Source organism: Silurus meridionalis, chromosome 6 (genome assembly GCF_014805685.1).
Source record: "Silurus meridionalis isolate SWU-2019-XX chromosome 6, ASM1480568v1, whole genome shotgun sequence".
Lineage (NCBI taxonomy): Eukaryota > Metazoa > Chordata > Actinopteri > Siluriformes > Siluridae > Silurus > Silurus meridionalis.
Window position 1 is genome coordinate 33614238 of NC_060889.1, and position 20307 is coordinate 33634544.

Consider the following 20307-nt stretch of genomic DNA (forward strand, 5'->3'; position numbering starts at 1 on the left):
GGCCATCAGCCCTAGAAGGCATAAACAGAGTCTGAATGGGACTCTCTTCCCTCTCTTGAAGAGGGAGAGACAACCACCCTTCGACCTGATGCGTTCCTCTGATAGAAAAGCCTGATACAGGTGTGAGTTCAGCCTGAGACCCCGCCTTGGGAACAACAAAGTACTGGGAGTAAAAACGTGCCGGCTGCCCTATTGTAGTACCGTTTGAATGACCCTTTTGCTCAATAAGGAGGTTATTGTGTCCTCTAAGATCTGAGCTGATTGCCTTTCCACTGTTGACCATATCACACTGTTTAAGAGGTCGGTCCTACGGCAAATTGTAGACAATATCCTCGTTGTACTGTGGACAGTACCCACGGGTGTACTGCGCATGAGCAGAGAGTGGGCCACTGCAACTCCCGCTTACAGATGGCATTGTGGTGCCATCTAGTGGCAGAGCTGGACGTTGCAACTCTGAATCTTGTAATTTAAGCGTGTTTATATAATTTTTCACACACATCTGTGCCGACGGCCCACTGCCTGGATGCACAGAACACATTTTAATTTAATTTTTTAAAAGAGAACGATTCTGACCTCTCTCAAAACCTTCTGACCTCTCTCTTGAATAACCTCATGGTGAACTGGTGCCAATAATTCAACCAGAGAACCACCTTTTTCTGAACATTGTTCTTGACTCACTCTCCAACACTTCTCCGCTAGAGGTAGAGGACAAGACTCCTGTGCTGAGTAGAGGGACGCTACAGAGACTCTGTGAATGCTGTAGCCCCTCTTTTGACCCAAAATCAGGCCACAGTTTTCTTTTCCTGCCTCCCGGAGGGTTAGCTGGGTGATGCCTAGCCACTGCTGCCACAAAAAGACCTTGCCTCTGGGCTGGAGCTGTTTTTGGTGAGCATCCACGTGCATTGACTGCTAGGGTGGTGGGAGTTTAGGGGCTCTGAACTCTGACTATCCCCCTCTGGAAGTAGAGACAAAACTCGGACGCATGGGTTGGGGTGTCAGCAGTAGGCTTTCTGGGGAGGCATGTTTCAAACACTTCTCCCTCTTTCTTGCGTAGGTTGCACTGCTGTCACCGCAGCCCCAAAACGGCTTTCGACTCTACTTGGGTGTCAAGAAACTTATAAGTCTGTCATACACATAGAGATTTTTTGCACACCATGGCCAGACCCATGCTGCAGCTGCAGCTTTGGACTCCTCCCCTTGATGAATGCAGGTTGAGATCTGCAATGATGCAGATCTCTTCCCACAAGGCTGAGTCCGGTGACCCAGCATCAATCTTTTTTTCAAAAGCCTTCCCATCTCTTCCATGAGCTCCAAGTGGTATGCTGTGAGCAGTGAGGTGGCATTCAAACCATTCAAAAGTTGATTAGGGTGGAGGCGACATGCCACCGACAGTGTGAGGGGGGGTGTCTGACATCCCCAATCCTCCATATTATGCATCTGCAGTCTAGAAAAACCCTTAGCAGGTACCCTATGCCACATTTCTGCGACACATGTAGGGACAGCTGGAATCAGCTGCTTAATTGGGGAAGTGTGCGATGGCAGCCTCTTCCCATCATATAAATCCCTCTCAGCTCCCTGTTGCACTTGTTGAGATGACTAGTCGATAGAGAGCTTTTTAGCTGCTCTCCTACACATCTCAATGAGTTCCAGTTCACCTGGCATAAGGGAAGAGGGTTCACCCATAGCAATTTCAGGCCTGGAAAGAAGAGTGGGAGGGAGATTCTCACTGTGCCTGATAAGGAGGCCCCTTACCGAAACTGGGTCCTTCCTTTCGGCCTTGTGCTCTTACCCTGCACCTTTACAAAATGCATGAATGCAGCTCTGACCCTGCTGAGGGTCCGGAGCATCTGCATTATGAGCTATATCGATGATTGGTTGATATTAGCTCAATCACAGCTTTTGGTGGCCCGGAATTAAGATGTCATTCTTGCCTACAGGGAGTGCAGAATTATTAGGCAAGTTGTATTTTTGAGGATTAATTTTATTTGAGGATTTAATTTGAACAACAACCATGTTCTCAATGAACACAAAAAACTCATTAATATCAAAGCTGAATATTTTTGGAAGTAGTTTTTAGTTTTAGCTATTTTAGGGGGATATCTGTGTGTGCAGGTGACTATTACTGTGCATAATTATTAGGCAACTTAACAAAAAACAAATTCATACCCATTTCAATTATTTATTTTTACCAGTGAAACCAATATAACATCTCAACATTCACAAATATACATTTCTGACATTCAAAAACCAAACAAAAACAAATCAGTGACCAATATAGCCACCTTTCTTTGCAAGGACACTCAAAAGCCTGCCATCCATGGATTCTGTCAGTGTTTTGATCTGTTCACCATCAACATTGCGTGCAGCAGCAACCACAACCTCCCAGACACTGTTCAGAGAGGTGTACTGTTTTCCCTCCTTGTAAATCGCACATTTGATGATGGACCACAGGTTCTCAATGGGGTTCAGATCAGGTGAACAAGGAGGCCATATCATTAGATTTTCTTCTTTTATACCCTTTCTTGCCAGCCACGCTGTGGAGTACTTGGGCGTGTGTGATGGAGCATTGTCCTGCATGAAAATCATGTTTTCTTGAAGGATGCAGACTTCTTCCTGTACCACTGCTTGAAGAAGGTGTCTTCCAGAAACTGGCAGTAGGACTGGGAGTTCAGCTTGACTCCATCCTCAACCCGAAAAGGCCCCACAAGCTCATCTTTGATGATACCAGCCCAAACCAGTACTCCACCTCCACCTTGCTGGCGTCTGAGTCGGACTGGAGCTCTCTGCCCTTTACCAATCCAGCCACGGGCCCATCCATCTGGCCCATCAAGACTCACTCTCATTTCATCAGTCCATAAAACCTTAGAAAAATCAGTCTTGAGATATTTCTTGGCCCAGTCTTGACGTTTCAGCTTGTGTGTCTTGTTCAGTGGTGGTCGACTTTCTGCCTTTCTTACCTTGGCCATGTCTCTGAGTATTGCACACCTTGTGCTTTTGGGCACTCAGTGATGTTGCAGCTCTGAAATATGGCCAAACTGGTGGCAAGTGGCATCTTGGCAGCTGCACGCTTGACTTTTCTCAGTTCACGGGCAGTTATTTTGCGCCTTGGTTTTCCACGCTTCTTGCGACCCTGTCGACTATTTTGAATGAAACGCTTGATTGTTCGATGATCACGCTTCAGAAGCTTGGCTATTTTAAGACTGCTGCATCCCTCTGCAATATATCTCACTATTTTTGACTTTTCTGAGCCTGTCAAGTCCTTCTTTTGACCCATTTGCCAAAGGAAAGGAAGTTGCCTAATAATTATGCACACCTGATGTAGGGTGTTGATGTCATTAGACCACACCCCTTCTCATTACAGAGATGCACATCACCTAATATGCTTAATTGGTAGTAGGCTTTCCAGCCTATACAGCTTGGAGTAAGACAACATGCATAACGAGGATGATGTGGTCAAAATACTCATTTGCCTAATAATTCTGCACTCCCTGTATATGAAGGAGCTGGGGCTAAGACTAAACACCAAGGAGAGTGTGCCTTCTCCTGTACAGAGAACCACCTTCTTAGGCGTAGTGTGGGATTCAAATGTTATGCGGGTACATCTGTCTCCCGGTCAGATTGAGTCTATCCTCATGGCAATCAAGAGAGTGAGAAAAGGCCAGTCACTCACTGTGAAGCAGTTCCAGAGACTGCTGGGGTTAATGGCAGCAACGTCCAATGTGATCCCACTTAGCCTCCTGCACATGGGACCCCTCCAGTGGTGGGTCAGGGACAGAGGGTTCACCTGAAAGGGCAACTCACCCTGCACCATCAAAGTCTCACGGTGAACCATTAGAGCCTTAGACATGTGGAGAGAACCTGCGGTCCTGTCTCAAGTCCCCGTGTTAGCAGCTCCATATCATCGCTTAACGCTACAAGGGATGCTTCCCTCACGAAGTGGGGAGTGGTCATGAGTGGCTGCTCCGCCCAAGGTCAGTGGCTCCATCTCACTTTGCACATCAACTGCCTGGAGATGCTGGCCGTGCTTCTTGCTCTGAAGCACTTTCTCCCAGACCTGACCTCGTCTTCCTTTACTGCTTCATTTAAATCATCATAGACTTTTCATACTGTCTTCTTTCAGACATACAAACAAAAACAAGACTGAAAAGACAAGTCTATCTTTTCTTGATCTCTTTCTTTCTCTTTCTCTCTCTGTCTTAGTAAGAAAACAGGAAGTGGTTCTGGTTTAACACACACCTCTGCAGTCAGTCAGTCATTAGAGGCACATGATGGAGCTCAGTCACCTCCCTGTGATACTCTGTGAGTAAATGTTCTCTTCGTGTCTTTATTAGAGTGAGTGGTGGGATATAAAGTTCTTCATATGTAGTCTGACTGTCCTGAGTGATGAGGTTGTTGTGTTATTAAGACAGTGTGTGTACTTCAGAATGACTGCTCAGGTGGATAAGTGTATCCATATCTAGGGTTCATAGGGTTCAATTGGTTGTGTAATTTCTCTCAGGAACGCTGAATGTCCAAAATATACTAGTACAAGAGTTTAAAACATAGTTTAATTAATGTAATAAATGTCAAAAAGTCTGCACCTGATCCTGCTATCTCCTGGTTCTCAGTGACAATTGCTCACAATCATTTGATCTTTCAAAATAAAATGAATAGATGCTGTTTTTACATTATACAGTGGAAGTCATGGATATGACTAGTTGAAATGTTTACCTGCTGTTTTAAGCTTCTTCTAGTTTATCCCGGGAAAGGAAAAACTTTAAAATATTTTAGCATTATCTAAACTTACTGAAAAAATGCTCTCTATTTATCAATGTCTGTGCATTTCAGGGCAAACATCAACCTTCATCTCAGTGCGTTAGTTTCTATGTAATTTGCACTTAAACTAAAATAATGTACAGCGCATTACATATAACACACACATATAAAAAATAGATTTATTTTTCTTCTTCTTACTATTATTATTATTATTATTATTATTATTATTATTATTATTATTAGTAGTAGTAGTAGTAGTAGTAGAAGCAATTACTTTTTTAGAAACATTTCACATGTGCATTATTAATAGAGCTATGAGGGCAGAGACCAGTTTGTGGTTGTGGTTTCTTTTTGAATGCATTGGTGCAAATTGAAATGTGAAGAGCGGGGGAAGGTGTAAATGTATACAGTATGTGTGAAAACAATAACTTATTTTTAACTCTTTAACTGCCGATATCTTGTGTACAGTTTTTATCTTGACTGACACTCACTGACCTCTTTAAAAAAAAGAATAAAAAAGGTGAAAAGCAGCATTTGAATTCAGGGGTCCAACAACAATATAAATAAAATGAAAGACAAAATAAATATTAAAAGTGAAAGCAAATTTGAATAGAAATACATAATATTAGGACTATAACATTTATTATCTACTCTTTTCTACCCCACCCTATCATTTTAGATTCTAGTCCATAATCACAGGATTATACGATTGCTCCAAATTTTATCAGCTGCTCATTCATGCTGTAAATTTTACATTCAAAGTATCTTAAAGGTGCACTGAGGGACTCAGTTCTGGTCACCAGGAAGCTATCGCAGTACATCTAAAGCATAGCCATGCTGTTACCATGAAGAGATAAACAGTCATCACATGCCCTGGTGTGAGATTAGTGAGTGACTAATCTGCTTCACAAGTGACAAGAAGCTTAGAATTTTAAGAACATTTTAGAATTCTTTTTTCTAATATGCACTGAAAAGAAAGTCCACATGCTTAAGGACAATTAGGCTGTAATAAGTAAAGTTGGAGATTTTTTTCCCAGTCAGTTTGCTATTAGTTTGTAAGACAATCTACTGCACAGCACTTGCAAGACCAGTTTTATGTAAGATTAGTTTTAGACCAGTTTGGTCTAAATTTTTAACATTTTTAACATTCTGTGTTAGGTATAATAGCAACAACTTTTCAGAAACAAACACGTCTAATTAGTTCTGTACATAGACAGAGCCATAACACCGTAAAAGCCTGGTAGCAGATACTAGTTTGCATTTGTGGTTTATTTTCTATTTTCATGTTGTGGTGCAAATTTGACATTTGCTGTGTTGGGCAGTGCATTTAAATGCTGTATTTAGTCATTTTAAAATATTGAATTTGTTTAAATATAAGGATCGCTATCACTGTGTTACTGATATGTGTTAAATCATTAAAATTACATGTTGTTTAAAATTACATTAATATGTTCTTCTACTTTAAGACAACTTTTAACAAAACGTAGAGTGAGTGAGTGTGATTGGCCTGCACCACTGAAATAAAGGAGTTAAAGTCATATATTGAAAAGACAATATGTAAAAACAGTTTTTGTATAACATTTTAGGTTATTCAGCAAGTGTTATTGCATGCCAGCAGAAAAACATATGAAACAAAATACCCACACAGACACTTATTAGACCGCTATACATTACAGAACAGTGAAATTCTTTTCTTTGCATATTCCAACTTGGTAGGAGTCAAGAGCCCAAGAGTGACAGCTTGGTGGTATCTGGGCTTGAACCTTTCTATTAGTAATCCAGCACATTAACCACTGAGCCTGTGATCTTTTTCAAATGAACAATCATCATTATGTACCACTCAGTGTTAAAGATAAGAGCAATAAATGTGCAGAAACAAACACTACTCATTATTCTTGTAAACACACTGAGCAGTGATGGTTTGTGGTGTGGTGTGGTTTGTCCTATTTCAATGCAGTGCTGCAAATTCAGCTATGAAGAGCTGCAAGAGGTGTGAAGATGTATGTGCAGAAGCAACAACAATTTTTTCACTATTTAACTGTTGATATGCTCGACATCTTCAGCTCCACTGGCACTCACTGACCTCTTTCAAAGCCAGTTGGAGACCCCTTTCTCACCGACCACCTAATCAGGAACACAATACTATTACTATACTAACTCCTCACTGCACTCTTAGCAAAATCTGTCTGAATCACTGAACTTAAGCATCTGCATTCATGTACGTTTTTGGTTATATGTATGTAATTAAAAAAACAAACAAACAAAAAAAAAGCCTATGACTTGAGTCTAATTTGAGTTATGCAATATTGCAGCAAAAAATAAATAAAAATCTTGTTATAATGTCATTCATGATAATGAGAGAAATCACAAATGCAGATTCAGAATTCAGACAGTGAGCATACACTGTACATCTTTCAGTTCAAGGAAATTTAATTTTCAGCAGAATTTGCATCACTGGTGCGATGTGACTTTTCCAACAAGAAGATGCTTTGGATCTCCACTGCTGATATGAAAAAAAAAAAGATTGAAACAGAGTTAAACCACGAAAAGCTGCAGGAAAAGACAGTTCTGGTAAAGTGCTAATAGGATGTGTGGACTAGCTAGAGGATGTTCTCATTGACATCTTCAGTGTTGTTCCAATGCTCCACAATGATGACATCTCCACCACACTCCACCTTGCCTAATTTATATGAAAAATAAGTACACATACGTATGACTGCTGTTTATAGACTTCAGATCAGCATTCAACACTATTATTCCTCACCATTTAATTAGGAAGCTGAAACTGCTTCCATCTGTAACTGGATCTTGAATGTTTTGACTGAGAGACCTTAGGCAGTCTTGATTGTAAAAAGCACCTCCATTATCATTACACTGAGCACTGGGGCTCCCCCAGGGCTCTGTTCTTAGTTCAATGTGTACTGTTCACACTACTGACTCACAAGTGTGTAGGAAAGTACAGGGCAAACCACATCTAGTTTGCTTACAGAGATACTTTACTCCGTGTGGGTTGAGTATCTGGTGGACCATGTAGGCAGGTTGCCCCTGATGATGCGTGGGAGTGGGGGCGGGGGGGTACTTCTAAAAGAAAAAACATGTGGGAGAAAGGATTTAAGTGGTGAGCAGTGTTGGGCAACATTACTTTTAAAAGTAACACATTACAATATTGAGTTACTCCCCAAAAAAGTAACTAATTATGTTACTTAGTTTCTTTTTATGGAAAGTAATGCGTTATATTACTTTTGCCTTACTTTTGCATTATTTGTATCTCTTTCACGCCTTACAGGTGTAACAGGTGTAATATAGATAATTGCCATTAAGAAATAAGTTATATTAGAGCAAAAGACATGTCTTAAACCTTTAAAATGCTTAATAACTTCTTAGAGAACAATAAGATGATCGACTAAATTTTGAACATACCTTTCGCTGTCATCTCGTAAAACGTGCAATTCCGTAAATATGACCTTGTCCTCGTCTACATCATTCTCTGCTTCATCATCAGCTTGAAACATTCTGTACGCTTTTACAAAGTTCGCTATTATCAGTGACCGTGGCAGTTTATCTTCCCACAAAGAGCAAATGAGCTGTGAATTTGCTCTCTATCTCCGCTGCGAAGGCATCGTACATGTGTCTCCCACGGAGAACCTGAGCAGTCAATAGATCTGCAGTGGTGGAAAGTCGGCAAAAGTTTTCTATATTTCTCTCTCCATTTCCATATATGCAACATTGCATAATTATATTATATATACACACACACACACACACACACACACATCTGTAGTGCTGTGCTTTGCATGCAGATGTTTGTTTTTTTAAGTGGTATTTTTTTGCAGTTGACAAGAGCTTTTCACCAACACATAATCTACACTTAACCATTATTCCTTTCTCCTTTTCCTCAACTATTTCAAAATAATTAAAATACTTCCATCACAGTAATGTAATGCCCTGTACAGGCTGTTCTCACCCACTCGACCCTATACTCGCCCCCTGTACAGGCTGGCGTGGCAGACCCTCCTATGGTCCCAGGGAAAACTCCTCTCATTGAAAGCAGTTTACATCCTGGGCCGGTTGAACTGGAGAGCAGATGCCTTTCCAAGGCAAGGGCCGAGGCCCAGGGAATGGAGGCTCCACCCCGAGGTGGTGGAGCAGATATGGCAGAGATATTACAGAGCCCAGGTGGATATGTTTGCGACACGGGAGACTTCGCACTGTCCCCTCTGGTTCTCTCTCCCCTGAAGGGGTGCAGTTGGTAGCAGCTGGCACCACCAGTTGGATGCAGCCAACTGCCGGTTTGGTACACTTCTGGAGTTACTGCAGGAACAGTTTGCCACAGGATTGGCTCCGTCAACCCTGAAGGTTGACGGAACAGCTGTTCGTCTGCTATGGCCTTCATAGGATAGGGTTCCCAGCTAATAAGCAGACGCTTAATTGATGGATTGTGGATGCCATTTGTCTGTGTTATAAGGCTTCTGGTCTTCGCACTCCTTTTGGAGTCAAGGCTTATTTGGCTCATGTGTAACACTGCTGGTCCACCCTGCTGACCTTTGTCGGGTTTTACGACCTCGACACCAGTTGGTTCCTCTGTCCTGCATGCAGGTTGTGCTCCCAAAGCATTTTTGACGCAGCTCGCGTTCCTGAAAGGGATCGTTAGTAGGTTATGTATGTAACCCTAGTTCTCTAAAGGAATAAGAGCTGCGTCAACCGGCCATGCTCCCTGCATCCCTGCAGCACTTAACTTCTCCTTTATCAGGAGCTATTGTCGCTACCATCATGCTCCCATTTTGTAGCTTCCTGATTTACACAACGTTGCCCTCCATTGACATCATGACTGCCTTTTGGCCAGATTTTACACGATTCTGAGCGTGAACAACGCGAGGTGTTCCCAAAGCGTTTTCAACACAGCTCTCATTTCCTCAGGGAACTAGGGTTACATACAAACCTAGTTACGTTCTCTTTGTGTCTTCATTAGCATAAGTGGTGGGGTTGTTCATGTTCAGCCTGAATGATGAATCTGTTTCATGTGCAAGTGCAAAAATACAAAAAAAGGCAGAATAGGGACTTTTGTATTTGCAAATGGTAATTAATATTTCCTGAATTTAAATGAACCTTGTAGTGACTCTACAATGTGCTGCTTCTATTAATATTAATATATTAACATTTAATCATTTTCAAGTTTACATCATGTTCTCTCTTTCTGTTCCCTTTTCAGTGTTGGTTTTGCTTGTACCAGTGGCCCATATTCAAGGTAATTTATTTATATAGCATCCTTTATATTATATAATTATTTACATTTTTATTTGTAATAGTGAAAAGGTTGTAATTTAGACAATTACTAGTTTATTAATTACCAGCTGTGGGCTGTCAGGGCCAGCATGGCCTTCTCTGCTTGTTAGAAGCCAATATATAAGGAACCATTTATATTTTTACCCCAAATTTTTTATGTTTCTGTTTTTGGACTCCTAACACTTCCCAATTATTCTGCTCTTTTTTATGCATTGTTAACATTATGCGTATTGTATTTTTTAAGTCCCAATGCATTGGAAAGATTACACTTATCTTTTCAACTTATTTCAGCAGACTTTAACACATCTTAATTTTTTCTATCAATCATCCATTTACGCCCTTGATATGTGGAATTGCCAGGATTTTCCCCTTTTAAATTAATAATAATAAATTTAATTTCATGAAACTGGACATAAACCGCTTAAGAATCCATAGTGATTCTTTAACGTTTTCATGCATGCCCAAATCATAGTTCCGGTTTGGAGTGAATACCCACAGTGTCACTGTGTGAGTATGTGTGAGTTGTATCCTAAACAAACATTTAAATGTGTTGATGAGTGAACTCAGATTGTAACCATGTACCACTTGCAAAAATAACTGTATACGGTACAGTGTTGGGCAGTAACGCGTTACCGGTAACTTTTAAAAATAAAGGAACTCCATTACCGTTACCGTATGGTGCGTTACCCGCTACTTTTTAAATGAATTAATTTGGGCTGAAGTGTAGCCTACATTCTAGCCTGTTTACAGCAGAGACGCATTGTAGGATTGGTGGATGAACCACTGTAAACACAAGGAAGACACACTGTGGGCGTATTTCCGTTTATTCAGGTCTGTGCGGCAGTAATGGCGAGTCAAGGCGAGAGCAACACGAGTTTCTCAAAGTGGAAATAAAAAATAAAAACTTTTAAGTCAAATGTAAGCTGTGTCTTTCTGGTTCGAAGCTCGTATCTACTGCGATAAACAGCAACTCCAATCTGTCGACGCTCCTCCAGGAAATCCATGCTAGAAGCTAGAAGCTAGAAGCTAAAAGCTAACCCGGTGTTCTGTTCTACATTGTTGATAGTTTTCATACTTCAGCTGTGAAAGGAACATTTTTAAGAGCTCAACACAACAGCCTTTATGATGCAGAAGCCACTTTAGTTTTTGATTGTGAATATAATATTCAGCTTGTTTTGTTATTTATTTCAGAAATCCTTGTGATATATTCAGTTTGTGCTGGTCTGACTTTAATAAAATAGTGTTTAAAAATTACTTTGTCTTTAAGACAGTTTTGTGTTTGTATAGACCATAACGCATAAAAGGGCATTAATGGGAACATTAAAGAAGATTCTTCAAAAAATAACTAAAAAAGTTACGTTTAACAGTAACGCTTTACTTTTTGGTGTAAGTAATCAACAAAGTAACTAAGTTACTTTTTGAATGAAGTAACGAGTAACTGTAAGTAGTTACTATTTTTTAGTAACTAGCACAACACTATATATATATATATATATATATATATATATATATATATATATATATATATATATATATATATATATATATATATAATTTATTTACATTTTATGTTTTATAGGGAATTTTAAAGCTGTGGTGTCCATAAAGCCTGATGCACATGCATTTGTTAAAGAAACTGTTGCTATCAAGTGTGACATACATGGAGGAGGAGAGACTCAGAGGCCATACAGCTGGTATAAGAATAATAACACACTTAATAACTATGGAGGCAAATTACACACAACACAGGAAATCATTCTTAGGTCTGTTAACAACTCTGACAGTGGTAATTACACCTGCAGTGGAAGTGTTTCAGATGTCAGTGATGCCGTTGTACTGATTGTATCAGGTAAGTTTCTCTGGTTGTTTTTTTTTGTTCTTAATGTATTACTTAAAACATTAGTTCGAGTTTGTAGACTTTAAGCTGTCAGAAAAAAAAGGTTTATTGATTTTCTTTAAGATGATTTACTCTTTGCTTTGTAATAGCTGTTCTTTTTCTTCAAAAGAATGACATTTGCAATATCCTGTGGGATTTATTTTTTTGTTGTTGTGTACGTTTAGTGAATCAGTGTGATTTATGGTAAATGGCAAACTGTGTATTGCTTTGATACACAGCAAAATAAAATCTTCTATTGGCTTATTTCTGCCATTGTTCATTTCACTAAAATATGTTTTGTAATTATGAGTTTTTATTTTAGGATTCTGTCATTTGTAAAGATCACACTATTATTTGCACTGTAAGGTGGGGAACCACCCACTGGTCCAACGGCGGCTTCCAGAGGCGTAGCGCGTTCTAGTCTTTCCTTTCACATTAGATAATAAGATTTGGATTAATGTATTTCTTCATTTTGGTTATTGACCTCTTATCTGACTCCAATTAGATAAAACATAATTAATATTTGCATAGGTTGTTATTTTACTAATAGTATAATTTGGATGGATGTTTGTCTAGTTATTCTGATTAAGCTCTGGCATTACACTCGTTCATTTGGTTCTTATAGTCGCACATGATCCTAGTATGGGCCCTATAATTAATATACTGGTCAACGGTCATAAGCGAATCAGTATTGGTCGCTGCCAGAGGTTGGACTATATGCTTAAGCGGCCGCTCTCTGCGTGCTCAACTTTAAACATACTTTATTTAGTCCTCTTAGAGGTGACACCTAATTATTACAATAATTATTTCTAGTCACAGGTAATGAATAGAAAAATATTGAAATAATCAGAGGTTGAGGCTGACCCTATTTAGAGTGATCAGAAATGTTACTCTAAACGGAAATACATATTGTTAGCCTCCACTTAAACTAACGCCAAGTGCTAGTCGTATCTCTAAAATCCTCAGCTGATGTATTATTCACTATCTAACTGGGATTTAGGCCGATCCTAGCCTGATTTCAGTCCTTACGGTAACTACGGATGCAACGTTATTACTTGCAGTGTCAACATTTACCGAGCAACACCGAATAAAATCAAACATAACAATTTATTAACCAGGTAAGAAAATCACAATTTAAAGCCAATTCATAATACAATTAAAATATAACACAAATACAAACCAATAGTATTTACGTTTAAACAGGAAATATAAAACCTTTCATACCTGGTGAAAGACGACACACAGTAATCGTGCAGGAGATCTGTTTACAGATTCCCTGAATTGTTGGTCAGTTCTCCTTAAATACCCAGATAGAGTAAGCATTATGTAAACATTATTTAGTAATGGAAGTTTGCATTGATTGGTTCTTACAGACCTGTGGGAGGCACCTCGTCTGTATACATTTGTAGTGGGGCACACGCCCCTTGTATAGAGTTGTGTTTTCTTTAACTCTATTAAACCTTTTTTATTATTTGTTTTATTGCTGTGGGAATGGGACCTGTGTACCAGTCGCGATAAACCTTTGTAAAGAAATGAAACATTAACATTTTCCGTCGTTATTTACATGTGATATGACCTTTCTTACACATAATCATCTGGTGTGCTGTAGAATGTCCTGTGTTGAGGATGTAACAGGAAAAGGAGGGAAGAGGGTCAGACACTTGTCTGCAGATCCACCATTTGTATGGAGATGTGGTGGTCAAGACCAAGGATAGCTCTCCGGGGAGCCTACTGTATTCCAGATAAAGTTCTAGTTCTCGATAGGGGTGTTGTGGGGTCTTGGTCCCCTGCCATGAGTCCTGGAGGAAACGTGTTGTGTCGTAAAGAGTTCTGTTGATGTTCTTGTTGCCTCAGGCACCTACAGGGCACACACCCTGCACTCTCGGGCATCCATGCTGTGTTCTTGGGAAGGGCTGACCTTTTGGTCAGGATCAAGCAAAAGTCTTACAGCACTTAAAGATTTCATTCCAGTTTCATTGAATGATGCTGTGCTCAGCTCTTCTCCATTTGATCCTGATGGTTGAAAAACATTACAACCCAACATTAGAGAATTAGATGCTGTAACAACACATGAAAATGAACCAATGACAAGATGAGGTGGCGAGATGACATAAATCAATCAATCAAAAGAAAACCAAAACAAAAGCACATATAGCAGAAAACAATAACAAAAAACAAAGATGGCATGAGCATGCTGCCACAAATGAAGCGAAGAGAGAATTCTCTAACACACATGCATACATTCAGTAAATAAAATATATTTGTAAAAAATATTGCAAATTTTTTTTAATTAACTAAAGAATTTCAAACTGACAAGGTCTCTTAATTGAAAAGTTCCCTGTCATAGCTTCGCTCTAAAAAGTCCTAACTTAGAGATATAATGGTGGTGGTGATGATAATGATTATTTTTTGCAGGAACAATAAAATAACACCTTGACATAAGCAAAAACAATGTTTTAAACCAACTCAGTCATCTATTTTTGTAAATGTTATGCACAGTAAATCTACAGCTTCTGTTTTAAAGTGAAAAGCAACTCTGACACCTTAATCATTTTATACTAACAGCAAAACCGAAACCGACTGTGAGAGTGAATCCTCACAGCTCCGTCTACACTGGAGACACTGTCACTCTGAGCTGTGAGCTGCATCAGTCTACTGGGTGGGAGTTTCATTGGGGCAAATATGTTCAGAATTTAAATACTGAAAACATCTCCACCAACACACTTACCGTCACAGTCGATAATGCAGGAGAAACGCTTTATCAGTGTATTGCACACAGGGAAAATGTGTGGACGGATACAACCTACTACACGGAGTACAGTGATCAAATCAGGATTGCAACAAGAGGTACATCATTTTTTTTACAAGTATGAAGTTTATAGGGTTGTGAATAGAATTAATGTGTAATTATTTTTTTCCATTCTATTCTATATATTCTATATTTTGGCTCACATCAAAACTTGATCATAAAGAGTAATCTCTCTTTTACATAATTTAACAAAACAGCATTAAACAAAACAAAAACAGTAATTGTTGTGAAATTTGTAAGGAAATATTTAACCTAATATAAATGTAGAAGTGTTATGTGTAGATATGTTTTTATTTGTCTATGTTTCGATCCATTCAGCACTTCTGTGCAGTCCCTGTATGTTATATGTGCACTGTTGGTTTACTCCAAACTGGATCCAAATTTCAGGAATACTTGTCCAGTAAAACTGATTCTGATTCAGAATAAACACTATAAAAATCTCATGTTTTGCGATTTCTATGTGACATTACAATTTTTTTTGTATTATTTATGTTTTTTTGTTGTTTTGCTTTATTTATTTTTATTAACTAAAAGAAAGAAACAAATTAAATAATGGGGAATAAGTAATGGGGAATGACTGAATAGATACTGTGATGCAAGAGATAAGTGTAATTCACTTGTTTTGTAGTTGTTCCTCAATATTAAATGTAACTGCAAAGGGACAGTAAGTGTGATATTATTCAAGGACAAATTAAAAATGATAATCACTGTAGAATTTCTGTTGTGTCAGAGGAATTAAACATCTCAGGACATGCTGTTATAAAGAAATGATCAAATCTGAATAACAGTTCATTGCTGTAACCTATTTCCTTCATTTACAGTAGATTACTGACAGCAGGGTTGCCAAGACAGTATAAATTACAATAAGCTTTCTAACAGAATAGTGCTGAATTTTATTGAATTGTTTAGTAGTGACTTCTAATAATATGGCTCTTGTTTTGGTAGCTTTTTATAATAACAAGGTTTTTCCAATAATCCCAAATACAGTTCAATGAAAAGAAACAGTTTTCAGTTAAAATGAAACAAAAGATCAGTTCTGACACATTCATCATTTAATAATTTAATACATTCAAACAGCAAAACCTGAACTGACTGTGAGAATGAAGCAAAGTGGTGAGAGTCAGAGCTTCATCTACACTGGAGACACCATCACCCTGAGCTGTGAGCTGCAGGAGTCGTCTGGATGGGAGTTTTTCTATTACAAAAATTATATGCAAATTCTAAACAGTGAACAGGTAAACTCACTTGAACTGACAGTTAATAATTCAGGAGAAACAGTGTACCAGTGTAACGCGCGCAGGAGATTCTACAACAGGGACAACAGTAAACAATACTACAACTACACAAAATTCAGTGATCCTGTCAAGATCACAGCAAGAGGTACATCATGATTTTTTTTTAATACAATTTTTCTTATTTTATCTTTATTTATTTTTTTTAACAGGTTTAATGTTAGAAGCGGTATAAAAAAACAATCTTTCAAATTTATTAAAATTATATTATAATTAATAATGTTTTGAATAATCTTGGAATAAGTAGAGGTTATTGTGCAAAAACCAAATAAATAAGCTCAAAATTTCAAGATAAATGAATACATTCCTCATCTCTTATACATTGGTTTATATCTGAAAGCAAACAAACACATTTAAAAAGTATTGCAATTAGCATATAACATTACTTTTAAATTCTGCATTCTGTTTGGGCTTTTTTCAGCTTAAACAGTACACTTGTTTTTATTATAAAAGCTCATTCAGAGTGATTTGTTTTGAGGAAGTTTCACATAATTTATACCTGGTAATCCAAAAATTACAGCATGTTAAGGAAGAAAAACGTACTGCTTGGGAAGTAAAGACAGTACTTGAATTTTGACCTCTTTCTGTTCTCAATGTCAGGTTCTAGATTCAGGGCTGGAATAGTAGGAGTGGCTGTGGGACTGAGTTTGTTCTTCCTGACTTTAATGATCATGCTGTGGCACTATAAAGAAAAGACAGGTCTAATAATCACTTTACATAACTTATGAGCATATATTGATAATTGTGTCTATTCCTAATATATATTTAATCTTTTATAGTACCACACCCACTTTTACACCGTGTTTAGAGTAGAATTTGTCTCCCTTTATAGAAAAGCAGAAATCCAATCAGAGCCACTCAGAAGCTAAAGACTTTCAGTCAGGACACACAGCACTTCAGCCTGGTCAGACACACTGACTGTTCATTTTTATATTTATTCATAGAGAAGCACATATTTTGTTTTAAAACCATATATTTATCACCACCTTAATAAGCAGATTTAATTAAATTGAGTTTTTGGTTTGAAATTAATTTTTGTTTGTAATCCATAGTCTCATTTGAAACAAATTTAATGCTATATTCTGATTTCTGTAGGAAATAAACACATTAATGCCACTGTGGATCAGGCAGTTATGAGTGAACCAGGTAGCTTTATTTTCTCTTGCATTTGGTAAATTACAGACGGGTTTTGTATTGTGTTTTGTAAGTGTATCTGTATTGTTTTGTGATTAACACCCCGCACTGTGTTTAGATGAAGCTGCAGCTGAGAGCAGAGAAGCCACTTACGCACAGGTCACACAGAAAAAGAAGAGAAACAGGAACAATGGTCGAGAGAATTCTTCAAAATGTAAATTTTTTTTTTAAGCCAAGAAAAACTTTGAAGTGTTCAACCCATTTTAACATTTAAGCATGTATTACACGCCTGAAGATCATTGGAATGGTTTTGTTCTCTGCTACTGCAGGTGCTGATGCTGAACTCAGCATTAATGATGTGACTTATGCTGAGGTTCATCTAAAACCAATGAACAAAGTAAAGAGAGCACAAGGTAAAGCTGAATAAGCCTTTGTTCTGTGCTATTGATGACTTGCACACTGATCTTGTTTTATGTAAAGATGTAATTAATAAAAAATGCCTGGTGCTGTTACGGAATTAGGGCCTCAACAGGATACTGTAAAACAGTGAAGTTTTCAGCTTCTCATGAGAAGTTGGAGACTCCTGTCCTAAAGACTTTTGTAATGTTCAAACCCTTGGTTAAAAAGTGCCAGATTTGTAATGTCTTCCATAAATGTTAAATATCTGTCTCTTAAGAAAAGATAAGTATACTATTTTCTATCTTCCTTTATCTGTTTATTATTAGCCCAACATCTTTTCTTCGAGGCTGCAAATGAGCTGTTAATATAGAACCAATTATGCATTAAATAGACTTTAAAACATCTCATGAGGAATCAGACTGTAGAATTTCAGGAAGTTAATCATGGATTTGTTTCTTACTCCCAACTAGTGAAGACCAGTGAGGATGATGATACTATTTACTCAGAGCTGCATCAGAACATGAAGGTAAATCTTATCACATTCATACAGATTAAAAGACAATCTATACAACATTATGTAAGAAAACTGTTCAAAGGTGCATTATGTAGTATTTGGTCACAAGCAGATTCAAAGACAATAAAAAAAAACATTAAAATGATCATATTTACAGATATAAATACACAGAACCTGCCTTTGAAAATCTCTGATTAGCTAAATGTTTCTTTGGTATCTGCCTTCATGATTTTCTATCATCTCATTGTACTTGGTCGGTTATGTAAGTTATGAATATGCCAAACACTAACAAGACAAATAACCTAGTGATTTTCTGCTTTAATCTGATATATAGTTTCAAAACTGTGCAGTAGTTTGTTCCATCACTGATGACAATATCAATTAAAAAAATATTTTCTAACTATAATTATGCAACCATATGTTTTTACTCTTTCTGTAGTGAGCCATGTGTCTTTCAACTCAGAAGAGTCTACTTTTGAAGAAGAATAGAATAGCCATTATTTGTCACATATACATTACAGCAAAATACTTTTCATCACATATCCCTGCTTGTTCAGAGGCTGGGGTCATAGTGCAGGGTCAGCCATGATACAGGGATCCTGAAGCACAGTGGGTCTTACTAAATGCCCCAAGAGTGGCAGCTGAGTGCTACCCATGCTTGAACTCTTGACTTTCCAATTAGTATCCCAGAACCTTAACCATTGAGCTACCACTCCTCAGCGGAATTGTAAGAATTTTTTTGTCTTTTGATTTTGACAGCTCTTGTACTCTTAAATTGCTTTAATATAAGCTTGAACTATGCCAAAATATTTTTAGCTGTTTTGAGAACTTTCATACATTGACCATTCACTGAAGAACTTGGAGAAACACAAAACTAGGTCTCCCTGAAGTATTTAGTAAATCGCAGAGGTTTAGCACGTCAGATCAAGATCAAGTAATCCACCACAGCACCAATTGGCTTCCTTTTTCAGGATTCCTTCACTAAATGGTGTACCTGCTTAAAACGCTTGTACCATGTTTGTCTTTGTTATACTTTGTTTTGCCCACCAGATGTCACTGTTGTGTACCTTTATTTGATTGCTTGTTTTAATCCAATTTGTGCTCAGTCTTTTGTTCTCTCCAGTATTTTTTATTTGCTTGGTCTTTGATTTTTCTGGTCAGAACCTCATTTATGTTTTCTTATGACCCATGTTGTAAGATTTTGCTTTTTTATTTTGACTCTCTAGATTGCGAGTGTAGTGTCTGATCTTTTTAAGATTTTTGTGACAATATTTTTTAAAAGCTTTTGGTAAGTTGTAAAGATGAGCTCTGATTTTTTTTGTTTTTGTGTTTTGTTAGAATTAAGTTTCCTATTATTTGTATGTTATCTACCATTTTTCATCCTCTTGTTGGAGTTTAATTAAAATTCGAAATTTCAGCTATCCCGAGTCTTTACCTGTTCTTTGGCTTGCCATGAGTTTGACTCCCATGAGTTCTGGCCTTGACAGAAAAAGTTATTCACTGATAATCATTGATTTCTGGAGCTCTGCCACAGAAAATCAGAAAGTGTGATTCATCAGATATTGCTGGAGTGATATATTAACATCTTTATGCCAAGTTTTCAAAGTTTTTAACTATAAAGCGCACCCTTATATAAGCTGCACCCACTGAATTTTACAAATATTTAAATTTTTAACATAAAAATAAAACTAAAACTAATGAACTTTACACAGGCTTTAACGAAAGACACTAAATGCAATATGTTACGCTTCTATTAGGAGCATAGCGGTATTTTGGGAATAGTACATCACTTCATTCTTCCGGTATTACTGCGTGTGTGTGCGTGTGAGACTGAGGATTACATCATTATTTTCTGACGCTCATTTCTAAGTTTCTTTGACTAACCCGTAACGCTGTTGCCAAGAAAAATAAAAAAGCACGAGTTTTGGAAACCTGTCTGTGCTTATATGATTTCTGTTGTAACTGGAGTTAGTGAGCTCTCCCTTCACCCAGACTCAACGCGTTACAACGGCTTGTATCTAAACAGTAGCCGACCAAGAAAGTCATTGTTCACTGTCTTCCTCCTTCCTTTCACAACTACAGTGGTACTTTGACCTACGAGTGCATTAATGTACAAGTTTTCCGAGGTACGAGCGGTCACTCGGTCGATTTTTTTGCTTTGTTACGTGAGCAAAAAATTGAGGTACGAACTTGAGACGCCGCTGCTAAATGGTTAAGCGAAGCCAGAAAGCGAAGATTGTGATGA

The 20307-nt window shown here is 38.0% G+C and overlaps 1 protein-coding gene across 1 annotated transcript; it reads left to right on the forward strand.

Annotated features, from left to right (window-relative positions):
* The first annotated feature begins 11639 nt into the window (after positions 1-11639).
* Positions 11640-19401, forward strand: LOC124386914. The gene is made up of 10 exons (XM_046850963.1): positions 11640-11887; positions 14480-14761; positions 15801-16103; positions 16616-16714; positions 16848-16919; positions 17111-17161; positions 17268-17363; positions 17479-17562; positions 18019-18074; positions 18502-19401. The coding sequence occupies exons 3-10, from the start codon at positions 15824-15826 to the stop codon at positions 18502-18504; spliced, it is 741 nt and encodes a 246-aa protein (XP_046706919.1). The 5' UTR covers positions 11640-11887; positions 14480-14761; positions 15801-15823; the 3' UTR covers positions 18505-19401.
* The last annotated feature ends 906 nt before the right edge of the window (positions 19402-20307 follow it).

Coding starts and splice junctions, on each gene's coding strand:
- LOC124386914 (XM_046850963.1), top strand. CDS start 15,824: ATGAAGCAAAGTGGTGAGAGTCAGAGCTTCATCTACACTGGAGACACC. Junction 17,162..17,267: donor GGCAGTTATGAGTGAACCAG/GTAGCTTTATTT, acceptor CACTGTGTTTAG/ATGAAGCTGCAGCTGAGAGC. Junction 17,563..18,018: donor CAAAGTAAAGAGAGCACAAG/GTAAAGCTGAAT, acceptor ACTCCCAACTAG/TGAAGACCAGTGAGGATGAT.